This window comes from Rhipicephalus sanguineus, chromosome 7, assembly GCF_013339695.2.
Source record: "Rhipicephalus sanguineus isolate Rsan-2018 chromosome 7, BIME_Rsan_1.4, whole genome shotgun sequence".
In the NCBI taxonomy this organism is placed as follows: domain Eukaryota; kingdom Metazoa; phylum Arthropoda; class Arachnida; order Ixodida; family Ixodidae; genus Rhipicephalus; species Rhipicephalus sanguineus.
Genome location: NC_051182.1, coordinates 98593242 through 98614142, shown reverse-complemented (window position 1 = coordinate 98614142; position 20901 = coordinate 98593242). Strand labels below are relative to the sequence as shown.

Below are 20901 nucleotides of genomic sequence, written 5' to 3'. Positions count from 1 at the left end.
TCATCGTTATTTGTCGGAGAACGGGAGGAGTTCGAGCTGGTTGGAGCTCGCATGGTCGTGCGTGTGGTTCGCGGTCGGACTCGCCGCGCCGGTCGCGATTGCGTGTGCTTAGTTCTTTCATACCTACAGCTGTTGGTGTTAAAAAAATCACATACGTTGATTACATTTCTGTGGATGAGGCCGTCCTAAGCTCCGCGTTTCTATCCATCGACTAGATCGCGGCTGAGCGCGCCAATTTTCGTGCTGCTCGTAAGAATTGAAATAAAATTCTGTACCACTAAATATTTTGCCGTTTTTCCTGTTTTTCGGCTCTTACATTTCCCGTCTCTTACGTTTATTTCCTACGGTCCCTTCAAAAACGTATCAGTGGGGTTCTACTGTATTCAAGCACAGTTAGTGTGGTCATTTCTATCAAGGTGTAAAGCGAATTTGCATGGTTGGTATGTGTGAAGAATAAGCAGAGATCATGTTAACCACTTTTTTTTCACAAGTTTAGTTGGGGGTTATGAGTTATACGCAAGGGTGGGTTGATACGCTACGTGCTGCACCATTTCATGAACTAATGGGAGATTCGTTAGATGTACAGCCTTGGTATTGAGGACGTCCCAAGAATCTTGGCCCACACGTGAATCTGTCCTCCTGGTGGAGAGCAATCAGTTTCCCTGGGAGAATTTTAGCTTTGACCCTCTAATAGCCTATGACTATAGGTTCAACCAGATTTGCGCGTCTTTTCATTATTAGATGTGCAGTCATGAAAACGCAGTTGTGTTTGAGTGCTCAATATCTTTTTGCCAGTCAATTGATTTGTACTGTGTAGCTTCCAACTGAGCGATGAGACTGAGGGATGCTGCATTAGATGGCTCAGGGTTACTTTTGCAGCCACCAAAGCTGAAAATAGAATCAGACCTCTAAGGCAGCAGGTCGTGTCGGAAGGATCAGATGAGTTTCATATCAGGAATTTATCCATGAACTGTTAAGAAACACAAGTGCAATAAAGCGAAGGAGAATACAAAAAAAAATAGGGATCCGCAATGTACAATCACACATGCTATTTTTCAATATGTATCGAGATTTTGCTAAAAATCATTTTGCCATTTACTTGCATAGTGCATACTAGTGGTGGTGAACATACATGGTCCACAAGACTTAAGTAGGCACACTTGCACTTGTCATAATGCTGATGCACAGCACAGACATACACCAAATTAAATATCGCCACGTGTGCTTGGTTTTTGCATTTCTTCACGAGCGGGTTTCACCGACTAAAATGTTTACACGTTATCGTTTCGCGCAAGCGCCACCCAATTGCATTGAACATTCTCGAGTGCTTCCGAACGCCCTGAGAATGCACGGACAACATGTGCAGTTAAGCGCAGTCTGGAACTTATATGCAAGCACCAGCAATAGCACTGGAATATGTGATGGTGTATGTACAGAAGGCCATGCTTTTCACGAAAGATCGGATTATCCACGACCGTACATTGTGCTTTCCATTATTGTACTGCTAGTGGTTTCTTTTGCTAGGCTTAGGTTTGCACATAAAAAGTTTAATTTCTGCCTTATTGACTGCTGCGTTCTTCACAATCACAACTACGTGAAAATATACAAGCAGAAGCACATCAACATCAGTGGAAAGGCATCGCATCACAACGTTCAATTGGACATTAGTGAAATGCAACGAGGTTAATCGCTGAAAAGAATGGAGCAAAAGCTATGATCCGAGGCACAAGCACAGAGGTGTCATGTTTGCATGAAAAAACAGAGGTGTCTGGTTAGAGAGCTCAACTCATGATGAATCTCTTATGACTGATTTCAACGAGACTTGAACGACTGAACAAGCCAGAACTAAACGATGCATGCCATGTAGCTGTCGAAAACAGCGCACACGAAATGTTACCTACCGCTCGAGTACTTTGGCGTTGTCGTGGGGGTCGAAGAAGCTGGTGCCGGTGGTGGCGGTGGTGGCGGGATCGGCACATTCGGCACAGAGGGTGTTAGTGGCTGTGCGACAACCCGTGTCGTCGCTACCAGGTCCTGGCCATCCGTGATGGTTACAGTTGTGTGCACCATGTTCGCATGAGGTTGATCACCCTCATCGTTTATCTGGAACGCAAGAACAGATTCATACCAAATGAAATGCAATTCAGTGACACTTGCTTACTTGCAAATTGATTCATATGTAGGTGGAAGTGAATGCCTTTGCTCCAATGCCCGGGGGCACTCGCCACAAGTATAAAAAATAAGGATATGCAAGGGGCCTGCATGTGCCTGGTTATCTGTTCTGCAGCCTGTGTGTCAGCAGTCTTCTTAATGAAAAATTTGCGGTGCAACTGAGAATGAGAAAAAAAAAAAGACAGGAGAGGGCACAAGACATTTAACCAGTTTATTGCACATCACTCATGTGTGTATGTATATATATATATATATACACACATACATACATACATACATACATACATACATACATACATACATACATATAAGAAATGTGCATGCAGAGAGGGCGTAGCACATGCAAACTATCACACAACCCTATCTAAACATAAGCATTCACTCTTTAACAGAGACTGAAGGAACAGTGATGCAGCCATCTTCCTTTTCTTGTGTATGCAATAAGCTTCAAGTGCTTGACGTGCTAACGATTCCCTGCTCCTTCCCATCATATGCGTTTCTGCAAACAGTTTTGTGCTGCCACACGAAGTACTTCGGCTGGGCACCACTGTTTGGAGAGACGCGTATTATAGGAAGGAGCAGAGAGTCGTTAGCATGTGGAGTGCTTGAAGCACTGCCTTCGACAAAGTAATCGTGCGTAGCAGAACATTTCAACCAGAGGCGATAAATAACTTCAAGTAACAAGGACTTTTGCTTTACCATAAGCTCAGTGTTCGTGGTTTTAATGCCAATGGCACACATAAATGGCAGAAGAAAGTTCTGTCTCCAAACAAGAACGCTGTGTTATAAAGGGATAAATAAATGAATAAACAAACAAATCACAAAGACCAACCTTGGACTTCTTTGCAAGTGGCGACAGGCCATCGAAGAAGTTGTGCCGACGCTTGCCCTGCGAGCCGGGTGTGTCGAAGCAGCCAGCCGAGTCCTCACTGGCATCCAGGTCATCTCCAGATGGGGAGAGCACCGAGCCGACGGATTCGTCGATGATGCTCATCCTGGAAATCAAATGTTGGGGCACCCTTCAACAACTTCCGCAAAGTCTTGTGCGACCTACACTGTTGCTTTAGGTAATATGCAAGTGTGGAGGACTCTGCCTGAATCCCTCCCCCCCCCCCAACACCCTTTAGTAACAAGCTACACTCAAACCTCGATATAACGAACACGGATATAACGAATTATCGGTTATAACGAAGTAAATGAAAAATAGTCTTGTCACAAATGCAGTGTTAGAATGTACATTTATAACAAATTTTCGGATATAACGAAGTTATTTTCGTGTCAGATGTGAATGTTATAATGACATTATAGTGTAGTAACACACTAAAGAGGTATACTAGAAGAGAATACTTTTAATGCAGGCATATTTATCTTGAGCCGTTAGGCTAGCTTCCCCAAAATGAGTGGCTGCCTCCACCCCCAGGATACTACAGACTATTACAATGCGTGTGCTTGACGTATGCCTCAACTAACCTGACCGGGCGATCTTGCGATCCATTGTGAGTAGGCATAATAACCGAGAGCTTCTCGACTGTCTCGTCGCAGATCTCGCTGTTGGTGAGGAGCCTGCGCACCTGCTCAAGTTGGCGTTGCTGAAGAAAAACGAGCAAAGCGAATGTTAACATGCGCTTAACGACCCGACAGTGGAGCAATTTCTTAAACAGTCTCCACAACACTTTCCCAAGTAATCATCGAATGACCTCACTTTTGGAATTCATTGTATCTCATAAACCGACTGCCGCAAAAACTTTTATAATTCGTCAAGTAAGAGCATAGTTGCGGGGATTTGTCACACGCTGGAAGCGCTTCCTTTCTTTTCGTCCCGGGGAGCACGCTGGAAGCTACAGAGGAAGGAATGACATTCGGGAAAGAAGTTACTCCAGTCAGAGAGTTTTAACCTTGAGCACTTTGCAAGGGTAGATTTCTGGCCTTGGTGCAACATATTCACACCGCTGAGCGCAGAACTAACTTATATGACTGAAGAGCGAGGAACACAGTGCTGGTGTGCGTACTCCTTGTCCCATCCTGTAATTATAAGTTCTCTGCATAACACTGAACTGCGCATTTTCTTTTTTAACTGTGTCTGGTCACTTCCTGTGTGATCGCAAGCACACTATTTTTGCTACTATACAATTCTAGCAGACTAGAGAGCATGGAGTCAGCATGTGGTGGGAGCGATAACCACGCAGCACACGAATGCTCCTATTGACCAATGGCAGTGTTCTTCCCTCCAATGGCCTATTGGGTAAGTTGAAAATTTGTAGAGAGAAGAGCGAGCGATTTCTTGCCTTCTTTAAAATTAATTGTAAATACCCTGACGTGTGCTGTGCTATAATATTTGGCTCTCATGTTCACAGGAGCCTCGACTACCGACCAGCAGCATTTTCTGCTCAAGAAGTGTTGCAGGGCCTAAAGGCCTTTGACGAACTCTGTAGCTTCTATACAAAACTTTTTTTTCTTACTTTCAACAGCCCGGCCTCTGCATTTATTTTAATGCTGTAGAACACCGAACAGCTTCATATACTACAGCTACTACTGGATGCAAGAGATGCTGGTAGTAAACATCGAGAACTTTAAAGTTGAAACTACCGCAGGAGTAGCTTCGCGAGGCAAAGTTTAAAAAGGGAATCGAAGGACCATTTTTGCACTATTTCTGGCAAAGAAGTGTCCATTAGAAGAATTACTACAGTACTTATGGAAATCAAATGCACTTTCAGGAAGTCTTTGTCACAACAAGATTCTTCATTTGGCTTGCTTGCATTTCCTTTCCCGAAAACCTTGCACCCTGCACTTTTCTATCAAGAATGTCATGCCGTACCAAGTAACGTGCATACTGTTTCTGATATTAAAGTACAGGGCACATAGTGTTAATGACAGGAAAAGCATGCAATAAACAGACAAGTTATTGAAGTGGGAAAGAACGATGTACGCAAAGGCTTTTTCGAGTGCAGGGCAACTACGCATGGTGCACACAACTCAAACATTTTCCTTCTAAGCTTTACCTTTTGCCGAGACTCTTCTTCCCATCTTTCTCTGCGCAGCAACTCTTTGCGCAGGACTTCCCTGTGGGGAACGGAGAGTTAGGCCGTTAGTCAGAGAGCTCAGAGAGCCATCACCAGTCAGAATCGCTACATTATTACCTAATAAATGTTGGGGTTTTACGTCCCAAAACCACGATACGATTACGAGGAACACAGCACTGGACGGCTCCGAAAATTTCGACCACCTGGGGCTCTTTAACATGCCCCTAAATCTAAGTACACGGGCCTCTAGCCTTTCGCCTCCATTGAAATGCGGCTGCCCTGGCCGGGATTCGATCCCGTGACCTTCGGGTCAGCAGCCGAGCACCATAACCACTAGACCATCGTGGCGGGTACTACATTAATATCGTATTTGCAAAACATTACGAAATGTGTATACGTGTCACATAGATTTCATATTTTTTCTTTTCCGTTCACAGGTATTTGAAAATGCGAAAGCGATTAACAATTTGATGTTTTAGGTGAACATTGTACTTGCTAATTAATGGCGTACCACAACATGTCCTCTTTGTAATGGATCTATAGCAAGACATATTTGCTATGGATCCATATGTTCTCAAAGAAATTTCGTACATATTTCCGGTTTAAAAATTTTTTTAAATAATGGTTGTAAGTAGAAGCATCGGCAAACAAAACAAGTTGGGACTAATCAAGGGGTATGCAGTTGCGCGGCTACGCCAAGGCGTCCTACATGAATTGCGGCCGACATGCTGTTACCTCTGGCAGAGGGAAACGCAGCAATGCGTGAAAGCAACTCGCATGTGGCAAATCACAAGTGCTGTTCTAAATGTGGGTAAACAGCTAGCATGGTCAGACTTTCCTATCGTCAAACTGCAAATGGCACATATTGTCGCGGTAGCTCAAGTTTAACGCTAGCAATGAGTTACTTTGACATGTACAAGATTTCGGATTATCTTCAGAGCCGTAGGTTATGCAACACTGCTTGGCAGCACTAACTGGCAGGAAAATGCTTACTTGGTGTGGGCAAGCTTTCGTTCGAGCTCCACATTGGTTTCTGTCAGCGACGCAATCTGCTCCTTGAGCTCTGCGTTTTCGAGGACAGTGGCATGCCACTGCTTGCGGCACGCTTCCTGGTTACGCACAAATTCCAAGACGAACTCTAAAAAATTCAAAACAAAATTTATTTCAGTAAGTCAGTTGCTCAAACATCGATGATAAAGCCACTGCCCCTAGCGACATAAAAACTCAGCGGTAAAGATACACGAATCAAATGTAAGGCCAACAGTAGTATCGTAACGCCCTTAATTTACGCTACTCTCGAGAATGAAAAGTGTCATGAAATTTCTCGGAAAGAGATATGATCACATTTATTTTACCAGCTAGCTGTGCAGATGTGCCACCCAAAATGTTCTACGTTGAAATTACCTTGTTATGCAAGCTTGCATATTCCGAAAACAAGATTGTGGACTGAATAAACAAGGCTGCATCTATAGGAATAACGAACTTGAGCATGCTACAAGCAGTGCACGGGAAGTCAAGCAAGAACATGTGCGAGTGAAGCACTCTGTATGTGCGATGCTAAAAGGACTGCCATTTCAAGTAGAGAAACAAGCTTTATTTTTTTTTAACACGCAAAAAAGTCTATGCAGCTTGAATTAGCTTTCTTTGTGAACCTTTAGCACTTTGAGCATTTCTGCCTGCCTGCCTGCGTCTGGGTGCTCTAATGATCGCCTCCTTACCTTGGATGTAGACCAAAATTGGCATGGCAGGATAAGAGGACTTGACCAATATGACTGTCGGGTCATGACATGAATAACGTGAAAATCCTGTCGCGTATGTCGTCAAACCCTTTCCTCCAGACACGTGCTGCATCATACCTGTTTACCACAGGCCGCGGTGTATGGGTATGCGCCACAGGTGATTAACAGTTTATATCTACCCAGGAACGGCGAGAACAGACATTGGTAATTAAATGCGAGTGCGTTGAGAAAAACTGACAGTGGCAGCAGTGACCCGGCGAAGGGAAAGAATAAGAATTAGGATCCCAGCAGGAATCGAACCCAAGCATTCTGCATGGCAATCAGGTATTCTACCCAGAGCCACGCCAGGTCTATAAACTGGTTTGGAAAAACAGCCTATGCAGGCGTAATGAGGGTGCAACGTCAGTTGTGGCTGCGTGCTGGTTATCTAATTTTACAAGAAAGCAATAAACACTACATATGTATTCCTACGATACAGGTGTCATATCAGATTAACATCTGTGGTTCCAGTGTTGGCTCCGCTAATAACCATTACATTTGTATTCCTGTGAATAAGCAAGCTATATTGCAGCATTGCGCAACCCCCAGAGGAATATATTAACGAAAGTTGTGCATGATATTCACATGATTGCACCATAAAGTGCACTTAGTTACGATAATACTGACGTATGTACTCGAACGTGAGGGCTGACATTACCGTCGCACCATAAGTTACCATTTAAACGCCAGTGTTGTTGACGTGCCTGACGAGCCCACGATGTGCATACAGCTACTACACTTACAAAAACATGTCGATTCACCTCATAACGCTTTGCTCAAAGCCATAAAATACAGCACAGAAGGTACTTGCCGACTGCTTCGCATGAAACAGATTCCCACAACGCATGGGATCTGCCAATTTTTTGCTTTGCAGTATCCGCTATACCCCACTAAATCTTCGATGCGAGAGTGATCAACTGGGCGTGTTGGTTTTGCACGATTCAAAATAGTAGGTGCAAAGAAGACACGGACGGAAAGGGAGACACACACACACAGGGACTTTCTGTCCGTGTCTTCTTTGCACCTACTATTTCGAATCAATGGAATAAGACCATGTTTTCCTTACAGACTCCACATATAATGTATACGAAGTCCATATATTATGATATTATATATTAGCCACATATGTCCCAAAAAACTTAGGGGAAACATATTGAGTTGTTGGAATGGCAGACTGAATGTTTCAGTAGGGATACTGCAGATACTTTAGATGAGTATATTGCCATGCATACTTCCTTTGTTTTTTTATGTAACCATCCTGTTACACATGTAGCCAATGCTCTGTGCAGGCCGTGCCAATGTATGAAAATATTCATGATTATTTCAGACTCTTCCGATAAGATACTGCGCGCACAATGTTGATAGTAAAGTTTATTCTAGAAATAATACGGCCACCAATGATAAAGTTGGAATCTTCGATGCCGCTTGTATTAATGCCGAGCACCTTACCCACCGATCACTTTTATTGACGACCGACGACTGTGCGCCGATATACTGTTAGAATCAGAGTGTCATTTTTTTTTTTTCTGGGCACAAGTTCGCCCAATAAAGAGTTTCATCTTTTCCAGCTTCAGCATTTGTTTATCGTCACGACCACGTCACAATATGACACACAGCAGGCTTGTGGAATCGGCGAAGTTCAAGATGAATAGCGTCAATTCGCAGTTCTAAAAGCTCCGCACTGTGGTCAAGATTAAATGACATTCAAACGCAGTTCTGCACACAGTAGTGGTAAGTAATTATAGTTATAAAGACGGCTGCATCTCTATTATGGTATGTGCTGTCGTGCTCAATACGACTCAACACGTAAGCGTGTGTCCTCACAATATCCAAAATCACCCGCGTCTTCCACTAGCCCTTGCCGTCACAACTAAACGCTCTTTTAACAGCCACGTTGCTTGTTGGGCGAGTTGGAACGAGTCAGTCATAGCGTAGTTCAGCGCAAAAAACGTTTTTTTGCGCTGAACTACGCTATGACTTTTAACAGCCACGTGCCGAGCACCCACTGTCCAGTCGAGAAAGTCGGGCCTACGACAGGGTCTGGGTTCATAGGCTTGGTAGAAACAAACTCACCTTCGGCTGCAGTGTCCGTGAACATGTTGTGCCGTCGACAGAGGTCGTCAAACTGGGCGACCAGCGAAAGCCGAGAGCCGCCTGGTGACATGATCATGGCCCCTGAGAAAAGAAGGCCGATAGCAATGCGTTATCGTCGAAACCGATACCACAGCAGTGGCACAGCCGTTGCCAGCCCCGCCCCCCCCCCCCTTTCCCACTCACACAGACTCAAATTTTGTCCTCCCCTCCATTATCCCTGCAACAAGCATAATAACAGGATAGGAAGTTGGGCTAGTAGGTAGAATTGCATAGTTGAAGCAGCGCGACTAGACGTTTACAAGGAAAAGACTCATAGGTTCCCCGCCTCTTCAAGGGAACTCGCTTGTCGTGGGTGAAAAAATCCCCAGTCAAGAAAAAAAAAAAAATTCCTGATGCCGCCCCTGCTACGCTCCTGTGGCACAGCTTACCGCGGCTTAGGTTTAACGTTCCGTAGAAGGGGAAACACGGCATCCTATCAGCCTCACAACTAGCCTAGGACGACAACAGAGGCAAGGGGAAACGAAACACCAGCCTGGGTAACGGGCGAAACCAAATGCACATCCGTGTCGCTCACAGAGAAACGCCCGATGCAGAACAAACGCACCTCTGTTTTCGGCGTTCAAGAGTCCCTCGAAGGAATGGGCCGGTGTGAAGCGACAGTTAAAAGGGAGGCGGTTGAAACAAGCGAGTCGCTCCCGGTCTCCCGGTCGTTGTTTATATCAACCGCCGCGCCGCACCTCCTCGAGCTGGCCAGGCCCCGGAAAGTCGCAAGTTCCAGCGATCGCCGCAGAGGGCGAAAAAATCGACCGCGGCGAGTTCCAGCTTCAAAGACAGGGAGTGGATCTACTAACCTCTGCGTTAGGATAACATGGCGACGTTGTGGTGGCCGCCATTCGCGCTATTTGACTTTTTATGTAGGGGCGCCCTCGTCGGACCCAAACTTCAAATTAAAATATTCTTGAAATAAGGAAGTTTAGTTGTTTGCTTACTGTTACACTTCAATAAACAAATTGCTGTTTATACGAAGTGGCCTTGCCTTGCCAGTTACCACGTCATCAATCTTTCGTAATAGTTTTTGCTCCAACAGACTCGTAGTTGTCAGCAGCCTATCGGCATCATTATCTTCATTTCAAAATATACGGCGGCCGAGGCAACGTAACGGCAGGTAACGGTTCACGGTGCATTCGGATGGGTCTCGCGCTCTTTCGTTTCGCTGTAAAAGTTTCCAGTCACTGCCGGCCGAGACACTCGCTTTCGTTCTATTTGTTTTGACTCGTTGAAATGCTTTCGCGAAACGCATTCAGCAGACTTCGGGAGAACGAAGGGACCGTTGAAGCGTTCACCGGATGAACACTCGTTTCAAGCCCGAGAATATACGAACCGGTGAGTATAAAAACCCACTGCTTCAGCTTTTTACCAATGACCGTGTGGGTGTCACACGGAGGCGACGCACTGCAATATTAAAATTTTCAACGTGTCAAACTCTGTCGATGAGAAAACGTGCGATCCTTGCGGCGTGGCTTCAAGTGGGAGCAAGTTGCTGAGTTTATCGTTCGGCTCACATTAACCAGGCCGCTGCAATAAAGAAAGGCAACTGCATCACCAACGTCTCGCATGTATCTTCGTAACTAGCCCGCATATCAGTGCAAAAAAGATACGAGTTATATTTTGCCGCAGTCGCATTTGAGAAGCCAGGTTTAGAGGTCTCATTTCTCCTGTTGTCAGTTTAGGTTATTTTTAGTGCAACGAAAGCTTCAGATAATTGTGAGTGCACATTCACTTTATTGTGGTGAAGAAACCGGCACTATAATCAGAAATATTTTGTTTTTTTTTCTGCCATAGCCTCCTGGTCTGACAAGGAAACAGCTGTGTGCAATGAGCAAGACACCTGTTACATGACACGCCTGTAAAGAAGCTAGCCCGAGTGTAACAACATGCATTATAAGGTACGTTTACATATATGTATAACAAACTGGTGTTTTTGTTCACTATGTTTATACGTTTATTTTTCCAAAGTTTAATATTCACTGATAATGCTTATCAATATCTGGTGATGTCATTGTTTTTCCAGGATTGCCGGGCAACGACAGGATGACTACCCCCGAATGTCCACTCTGCAAGTGCGGCGAAACATGTGAATGTCTGCTACAACAGGTCATCTTGAACCTCACGCTTGCAATGCTGTATTTGTGAATGGTTTACTAGGCATTTCATGGAGGTGTGCCTACAATCGTCCACAAGTATTAGCGGTCTACTGTGTCATGCAATCTACACCGCAATAGCGTTGAAATTGAGCACTAGCTCCGTGCATTAGTTACGTTACCTGGCACTGCTGAGCTCAACGACGCAGGTTTTATACCCAGCCACGGTGGTCACATTTCATTGGGGGCGCAATGCAAAGACACTCGTGTGCTTAGATCTGCGTCTGAAGTTCAGGGAAAGACGGAAGCTTGAAGAGACGAAAAATTTGTTAACAAGAGGTGTCGCTGGAGCAAATGTTTCGACAAGCAGTCTTGTCTTCTGCAAGGCTACAACTGCGTTTGTTAAACTCCAGTCAGTTAGAATCAATCTAGAGTTGCCCACTACTGTATCACTCATAATCATATCATGGTGTGTAAATTATAAGTTTAAGGGTAAATATATAGAAGTCTGTCTGGCTGGGCAAGATTATAAGAATAAAAACACTCTCCAGCCACATTTAATCATTAGTCTTCTTAATTAAAAAAAACTAAGAGACCAAACGGGTCTCGAAACGTAGGGTCAGTTTTTTTTTAATTATAAATCGCATTACAAAACGAACATCACGGCAGTGAGGGGAATTAACAGTCTTTCCAACATCTAATAATATGTAGGGTTTAACGTCCCAAAATGACGATACGCCGTAGTGGAGGGCTCCGCAAATTTCGACCAACTGGGGTTCTTTGACGTGCACCTAAACCTAAGTACACGGGCCTCAAACATTTTCGCCTCCATTGAAAATACAGCTGCCGCGCAACGTAAATGCAACATTTAGTTGTGCCTTATGAGACAGTTTACACACTATGCTCAAAACTGTTTTGCCTTAATTAACTGTGTTTAGATCATAGAAGTTTACAAAAAGATACGACAAAGCTTTACAAGGCTGTGCTCAATTACATTAGCCTTTGCACATATGTTCAATGGGCTCCTTCAAATTATTTACAGCTAATAAACAAATTATAAGTGTGACGAGCACTTCTTCCAGCACAGCTTCACCAAGCACGTTTACGTTGTCGTGATGAGTGAGATTGTGTTCAGTGAGTATGGTAGTGTTTTCTTTTTTACATAGCAGAGAAACGTGCCAAATTTGTTTGAACACACCTACTTCTGCTGTTTGATTAAATTAACATGTCACAGTTGTAGCACCTACCACTATGAAGTGAAAGTCTGTAAACTACTGTCACGAAAAAAAAACCTAGGAAATCGAAGAGGTAATTTAAAACATACACGAACTTGGACTTATCCACAGCCACACTACAAGATTTTACGTATTTTCACGGGGTCGTGACGTCGACGAAAGCAGCAGTCGGTGTGTCCAAGATGAAACTTCTTATTGGGCCGAACTTGTGGCCGGGAAACGAAAAGTCAAACTACAGCAATACACACTGCACACTGATAGCGGCGAACAGGCGTCGGCCGTCGATAAACTGATCTGTGGCAAGGCGTGTCGGCATTTATACCTGCGGCATCGAACATTCCAGCATTATCACTGGTCGCTGCGTTAGTTCGACAATAAACTGGGCTGTTTGCAATTGCACGTTCCAGCCTAACAGAAGATCCTAAAATAATCTGGAATGTTCCCAGACATTCTGGCACGGTTTGTGCAATGCAGTAACTACACGTACAATTGGCCAATAACATAAAACATAGAAAGAAAGGAGCGCATGTGACAGTATTTCAAGCCGGAGCTTCTAAAAGTAGCAGGGAGAATACATACTTGTGCTCCCAAGCCCAAATATATTGAAAAAGTAAATAACACAATAACAAGTATGCAATATATATATGACCTTTATTTATCCAGCATTGGCACAGGTTCACATCGTGCCCCACAGTTTGATTTCGTGAGTGTTTGCTTGCAACAGAGTGCTCAAGTTCTATCGACATGTCTATGTGATACAGAGATTGTGCTTGCGGCTGAGCAGTTGTTTAGTGTTCTGTGCGAACACCAACGAAGATGTACACTGCATGCCTAAAGCTTATTTTCTTAGAATTGTGCTTCTAGAATCTGTAAGCACTCGCCTTATATCTCTGTTTCTTTAGCATATTCATCTACGCTGCATACTCAGCAGTCCGATTACTACTAGCGCCACGAAATTCTAGCTGTAGAAACTGTGTAACTGAACTATATCGAGGAACAAAACGAGCCTGAAATATTTTCTTCCACCTATTACCTGAATACGTACTACCTATGGTATGGCTTCACGGCCGAGAAATTCGTGCCTGCCCTGTAGACACAACGCGATATTCCTTATTTGTAACGCATTCAAGGTGACATCGCAGAGCGAGAAAGATGCAGAACTGTACGCATCCGCGATTGTTTACGTAAAAGATTAATCAAAACTACATTGCTCTCACTGCGCCAACTATCTGTCGGCGTAGCGCACGTTTCGTTTCCGACTCCACACCATGCACTCAAAGATCAACACAACCTGGCAAGCGCCGCATAACTAAAGGAAGGATAAGACCTTTGTCCTAAAGCTATGCTGTTAAAACTCGGACGCTGCTACACAACGAGAGCAACGTTCTTTCAGCGATCTCGGTGTTCAGTTATGCACATAATTGTTAGCTTTCAGACTGATTACACACGTACGGGTTGAAAGCTTTCGACGTGTATGAGTGACTTGTTTTGCTTGGACCTGACTGTATACATTGCTTGTACCAGCTTGGGCACTCACAATAAACGATGCAAACCTTACTTGATTGACGTTGTTTTTGCCAGTCGAGGCCAGTTTGGTCACCTGGCGATAAATATTACACACGCGAGCCGCGATTTAGCAACGACAAAGAACAAAATACCATAGGGAGGAGCAAAAAGCGCAGTAGCGCGACCAGGGCGAACCAACCGCACAAACGCGTTTGTCTAATGATGATGATAGTACTTGCAGCGCCATCTCGCCTCGCTCTATTGCAGTTCAGTACGCCGCCGCTACCCTTATTTCCGTACTACAGTCAAAGGTACAGTTTCCGTTCTCTAAAGTGGTAGATATTCTCTGAGCTGGCAGTTAGATTGATTCAGTTAACCGCCGCTGTGTGGCGGGGCTGGCGGCACCAAAAGCGCGATTCAAACAGCAGTTGATAGAAAACAAAAAAAAAACATAAAAAAAACAGAAAAAGAATGGTATGAGCGGATTTGTTGAGGGCACGAGCAAATGCCATGCAGCACGTTCCGGCCAAAACGATCGGCCCATTGTGCCTTAGAGAAAGCCGTCGTTGTGGCATGGAAATGACAAAGGCGTGCGTTTCTTTCCGTTTTTTTTTTTGTTTTTACTGTTGCTGTGGTACAGGTGAAATGTTAAAACAAAATTGCATCCGAAACATGGTCTTTACGACGAATTTTCGGCCTCCAAGTAGACGCAGCCGGCAAAAGCATGGCCTTCGAGACTTGTTTTTCTTATGCGCGATAAACTCCGTAACAGCTTTCGGAGCCGATTGCGGAGGCCACGCTCCCGCCCCCCAGAAGAAAGAAAAAAGAAAAAAAATCGAGTAAAAAAAAAGGTTTCTTTTCGTTTTAGAACAATAATTTTCATTTGGCTTGCTTACGCTTCCTTTCTAGAAAAATCGGCGCTCGCCACTTCGCGTATGCCGTTCTTTGAATAGCGTACGCAAGGCTTGCGTTGGCTTTTCGCGCAACTACGCATGCGTCATACGCTAACCGCTTGCGGGCTCCCGCTAAGTGACGGGGCAGGGGGAACTCTGCGCATGTATGTTGTCTATGTATTTCTTGGTTAGCGCCCAGACCCATTCAATGCTCATCCTTTACAAAGTGTGCAGCTGCGCATGTGCGTGTGGCGCACGTCACGCGTAAGGCGCCGTAAGAAGAATTATGGAAATCTAGTAGAGAGAGAGAATTTATTTACAGAAAGGCAGAGAGGTCGGCCTGAGCTATAGTTTGCTCTGGCCTGCTACTCTACACTGGGGAGGGGGGACAGGGGAGCGAAAGAGTGATGAATGACGATGGTAAGGTAGGGAGATGAGAATATAGTTCGTGACGCTGGGGCAAATCTAAAGACGTGCATCCAGTCCAGTGGCTTGTAAGAAGGCTACGACTGCTTCTATGACCACACTTGTGCTGCTGACGTCAGGCCAAGGACCTAACACAACCTCATCGGTTAATGGCCTACTATGATATTGCCCAATCGATGAGATCCGTTTCTGTCGTTCTCGTGCGTACGCTGTACAGGCGCAAAATATATGTTCAAGTGTCTCTGGTATCCGACAATGACCACAATCGGGACCTGTGTCACTGCAGCCGATCAAGTGGGCATAGCGTCTTGTGAATGCCACACCAAGACGAATGCGGTGAATCATGCATGTCATCTTTCGCTTCAGCTTGTGAGGCATACGAAACTTCATTTCTGGGTCCCATTTATGAAGCCGCTTGTGCCGGCGTTCCGGTTTTTTTCCAGTGCTCCGAAGTGGAGGTGCGCATTACTTGCCGAAGTAAGGCGTTAGTGTCTGTTCGCGAAAACGCAATGCACACTTCCGGTGCATTATGTAAAGCTGTTTTAGCTTCGGCGTCAGCCTTTTCATTCCCCATCACGCCACAGTGAGCAGGTATCCACTGGAATGCTACATCGGAAATCTACATCGGAAATCTACATCGGAAATCTGGAATGCTACAGAGGAAATCTAGTACACTCTAATTATGGCATACTGGGCCTTTGGCAGCTCTACTTGCACTAATAGTTTGAAACGGCCAATGTTACCACCACAAATGTTCCTTTCCTGGCGGCATGGTTGAAGGCGATGCGCACGGGACCCGATTACGCTATCGCGTTCTACTCTTGAAGGCCATGCTCAAGCGTCCTCCAAATTTTTGTTCTGACATGTCACAGGCACAGTTTTCCCATGTGCACTGGGGGAGGGAGGGCGCCAACAGAGGATGAGGAGTTATAGTCGACGAAATATGCGCACTGAGAGTGAGTGCACAAAATAAGTTTTTCATATTCAAGCTGCGGGTGTGGCCGTCGTTGCACGCGAAAACTCCGGCGCGTATGTACCACAGAAATCGGCAGGCCATACTACTTTTAGCAAGTTACGGAAATACGGTAAGGCAGTACGGTATCGCTCCTCCTTTCCCTCTCGTTCTCTCGTTGTGCTTTTGCCGGTGAAGGCACCCCAACACTACAAAAGCTTTTTCAAAAATTACTGCGGGGTTGTCCCGCCTCATTGTTGCCTGTCAGCCTACGCGTTGTTGATTAACGAGGAACCTGTCGTTCGGGGGGCGCACTCTGGAACTGGGAGCAGGTTAAGCAAGACACGTGGGAAAGGAGGAGCGTTATCGTACTGCATGGCTTACCGTATTTGCGTACCGTATTTCCGTAACCTGCTAAAAGACTGTATTGAATGTAAATGTGTTTATTGGACGGCACTCGGCGACAATGCGAAATGGCGACAGTCAAGGAGCAGCACGGACACTCAGCACGATCGGCGTTCTTTCAGAGAGGAGTCAAAGAGGACGACCCACTAGAGAAGACGACCCAAGGCTTCACTACCATGAGAAAGACTGAACTGTGGAGACGGCTCATTAACGTCATCCAAATAAGGGCATGGAGGAAGGAAAATGTTAGAGGGGAGCAGAGCGCGCAATGCGAAAGAAAGAAAGAAGGAAAGGAATAAATATATTGCCATGCGCGCTTCTTTGGCTATTTTTATTAACCAGCCTGGGAAGTCTGGGAATGTCTGGGAAGCTACTCGATTATTTCAGAATCAACCGGTAAGATTGCACGCACAACGCTAACCATAGAGTTATCCTAGGAGTAACGCGGCCACCAACGATTACGCTGGAATCTTCGACGCCACATGTATAAATGCCGACAGGCTTTAATTACCACTGATCACATTACCGACGACCGACGATTATGCTCGAGGCTATCGCTGCACTGAGACTCAATGTCACTTCTTTTCCTTCTGGGCACAAATTCGCCCAATATTGTGTTTCACCGTTACCTACTGTGTTTTGCTAGTTTCACCAGCGCCTCTATTTTTGCGCTGGCTTCACCTTCACAACCACGCGACAATATACATAGCACCAGATGCCCATTACATTCACCACTACTGTGGTCTACCGAATTACCTTGAGGCTCTGTAGTGGTAGGTAAAGTGGGATTTCTCACTGTATGTCTTTACCGGTGGGCACTTGTGGCCCGAGTTGGTTAATTTGTGGACACGTCCTGACCAATAAGGGCACGCGTTCCGTTTCAAGACGGAGTGTGGAGGGTGGCACAAAAACACCTTGAAAGCGGTGGTGCCACCAAGCGAATAGTCCATGCTGCTTGAACGTGCGGCGTGTTTACAAAGGTAAACCAACGCAGTGGTAGTTCCCTCGAGCTGCTTGTATAAGCTGCTCTATTAAAGGTTAGAAAAATATAGAGTCTCGGCCGGGACTTGGGGCATACCACAACGCAGGCCCATTTCAGTTCTTTGGCTTTGCGCTATCCATGAACTCCCCCGGAACTGTTTTCACGCATACCTTATTTTCACACATATAACCCGCATAAAAAAACGGAAAATGTGCTTAAAAAGAGGGGTTCGGGCTATATGCCGTTGGAGCAGATACTGTTATTTTCCTTGAACAAAAGGTCCCGATTTCTGGCGTGCGCGCTCTCTCGGCACGCATGAGCGGACGGCTCGTATACCCTTCTACATGCTGTCAAAGCGGGCTGTGCGAAATCCGCTTCTGTCCCTGGAGCGGCCGTATTCCCTTACACCAGCTTTTTGTACAGTTACGCGAGATTAGACCTAAAAAAGTTAGCCGCCAGCCTTACTCCGTATATTGTTATCATTTGTTGCTATCGCATTCATTGCTTCGCTCTTGCGGTGAAACTGTGATTCTTTTCATGTTGACTATTTCAGTACACGGTAAAAACATAACGTCTGCCCAAGACGTTAAAGCAGGGCGGGATGTCGTTAGAGCAGATACTCTGGCGCGCGCGCTATCTCGGCAGACATGAACGGACGGCTCGTATACCCTTCTACGTGCTGCGCTCTGAAAGCGGAGAGACTATGCGAAATCCGCTTCTGTCCCCGGAGTGACCGTATTCTCTTACACCAGGTTTTTGTACAGTTACGTGAGATTAGACCTAAAAGAGTTAGCTGCCAGCCTTACTTCGTATAGCATTACCATTTCTTGCTAACGCATTCATTGCTTCGCCCTTCCTATGAAACTGATTTTTTTTATATTGACTATTTTAGTACACGGTAATGCTTTTACATCTATAGACAGAACGATCTATGCTACATCGAACAAATATAGCCTGAACACTTGATATATCGAGCGACCCAAGAAGTTGGCTTTCCCTCATAAGCTCTCCCCCCCCCCCCAAAAAAAAATTATTCATCGTTGCGTCACCAGGCCACCGTGCTTGGTCGCCGTTCACTTCTCCGCTGGTTTTGTTAAAGGGACACTAAAGAGAAAAAAACGTCGGTCTCGTATAAGTAAATTACAGCCTCACAATTCCAATACCAACACGCTTGCCACGAGAAGACTCTTGGTAAGCGAGAGAACGCGCAAAATAAAAATCTGGGTGGCGACGCCACCTTACAATTCCGGCACCAAACGTCGGGACGTCATGATTTTCACGGCATCTACTAGGTCCTACGTTGTTCCTAATCAGTACAATAGTAGTACATTGTCCTCTGACGGGGCCATAGACTGAACATACCAAGTTTCAGGAAAACTCGTTGAGCTAATGTTGCCAGAATGCGGAAAGTACGCTTCGAAATCCGTGACGTCACGCGCGACGCTTTCGGCGCGAAATTTAAAAATTAGACATTGACCTTGATTTTTTTTCCTTCTGTTATTAAACTTACGATGGTGGAATTAACGACATAGTATTCTCAAAGCACGATTTAGCAATCTAAACCGATTCATTGTTTCACTTTACTGTCCCTTTAACGTGATGGTTGCCGTAAAACAGAAGAACCTACCGTTATCCGCAAAGCTGGCAATAATCAATGCAGTCGAATGTGGCGACAAGAAGCCGCACGGTGCCGCTGCGTGCAGCGTCCCAAGAAGCACGCTGCAAGGCTAACATTATGACCAAGGCAGACTGGACGCTGCGGGCGCGCGACGAGTACGCATAGCTGCGTACGATGACTTTGAGGTACTAATTGCTCGATACCGCATTATCTCGCGTATAACCCACCCCTGCATATTGTAAAAACTTGGACGCAGTACACAGGTCCAGAACGCAAAAGCGTTTATTGCCGCGTCAGTTTCTTCGAGCTTTATAATCCCAAGCCACAGTGGCGTCACGAAGTGTGCGCGCTTCAAACGCTGGCCAGCATTCTGATCATCCTGCTTACGCTACAACAGTCGTCCCCACTTAATCGAAAACAAAGAAGATGCACATCACTTATAATTAGAATGCTTAAACCAGTTCGGCTGACGACGCTCCATTATACACTTCGCCTCAGTGGTACTGTAGACAAATCTGCCGCTGTGGTGTCCCTCTGAGGACCATTTGACGGCGAGTTGTGTGACAAGAGCGACTTCAGAGTCGTCCTTGGAGCCCTCGATCTTGTTACGGTTGGGCTCGAAGGTAAGGGTGGTGAACAGTCTTCTTGCCTCGTCTGTGACTCAAGAAACGGCTGTACCTGCTCGTCTTGCGGCTGCGGTGTCGTAGGTATAATGGGTCGCGTGTACATCGGGTCACGTGGTGGTGGATCAACAGCAGGTGTAGGTGCTGGCAGACCTGATTCTGGGCAAGCGAATGATGGGCGCAAGTGGTCAAAGTGGACCAATCGCACTTGTTCTGCCACGCGCACAAGAGAAGTCACTGGGCTAACCACTTGCGTCAAGATGCCTTCTTCCCAGGAAGTAATCTCGCAGCGCACACACTTCACCCCCCTTTCCCCTCGCACCCACAAACACACGTTGACGGTCTCTTCTGGTGTCAGACGTTAACGCGGACTTGTTTGTTCACCATATCACTCACAAAGTCCGGTTTTAGGAAGGTTCTAACTTCACGCTAGGCTGCTGCTCTAGGAAGAGCTCGGCTGGTGTCTTACCTGTAATGGAATTCTGTTTATTGAGATGGGACATAATGGAGCTATTCCGTCCTGCAGAGATTTTTTTATTTCTCATTTTAGATTGCCCAAGAACCTGCTTCAGCAACACTTGTTTAGCTCTTTGTTCTAGGAGCTTGGCAGCACCATCAGAACTTGCGTGATTGGGCAACGTCTTTGTACGCTTTAATTTACTCTTTTGCATAAGGTCGGCAAACTCCTGTGAAGTAAACTGTGGCCCATTACCACGAACATTTTTTTCTCGGTAACAGTATGCCAGAAAACACTGCGTAGCCTGCGTATTGTTTGTGATACGTTCATTGAAGATATCGCCCAAGCATCTATCCTCTTTGAATAAGCATCAACCAAAACCAGGAAGTTGTGTTGGGTTTTTGATGCTAAGTCAACGTGAAGGCTCTGCGAAAACTTTGCAGCATTTGAACATGGCTGCAGAAGAGCAAGTCCGACTACACGTACCGTGCGTGCACAATAGGGCACACTCCGCTGTCAATACTCTTCAATACCTTTGTCTAGTCCCTGAAACCAGACGAAACTGCGTGCTAGAAATTTCATTCTGTTGGAGCCAGGAT

General features: G+C 45.5%; 1 protein-coding gene across 2 annotated transcripts in view; it reads right to left on the bottom strand.

Annotated features, from left to right (window-relative positions):
• The window catches only part of LOC119399644 (rac GTPase-activating protein 1), a 30220-nt gene extending 16133 nt beyond the window's left edge, over positions 1-14087 (bottom strand). The window contains exons 1-7 of one of the 2 annotated variants that reach the window (XM_049417802.1): positions 13999-14087; positions 9044-9145; positions 6186-6330; positions 5172-5232; positions 3643-3761; positions 3005-3167; positions 1902-2103 (exon numbers count right to left, since the gene is read on the bottom strand). In XM_049417802.1, coding sequence (XP_049273759.1) covers positions 1902-2103; positions 3005-3167; positions 3643-3761; positions 5172-5232; positions 6186-6330; positions 9044-9140 — 787 coding nt within the window. In that variant the 5' untranslated portion in view covers positions 9141-9145; positions 13999-14087. Of the gene's footprint in view, positions 1-1901; positions 2104-3004; positions 3168-3642; positions 3762-5171; positions 5233-6185; positions 6331-9043; positions 9146-9668; positions 9809-13998 lie in introns of those variants that run through there. The other variant, XM_037666460.2, reaches the window with a different exon arrangement.
• Positions 14088-20901: the final 6814 nt, after the last annotated feature.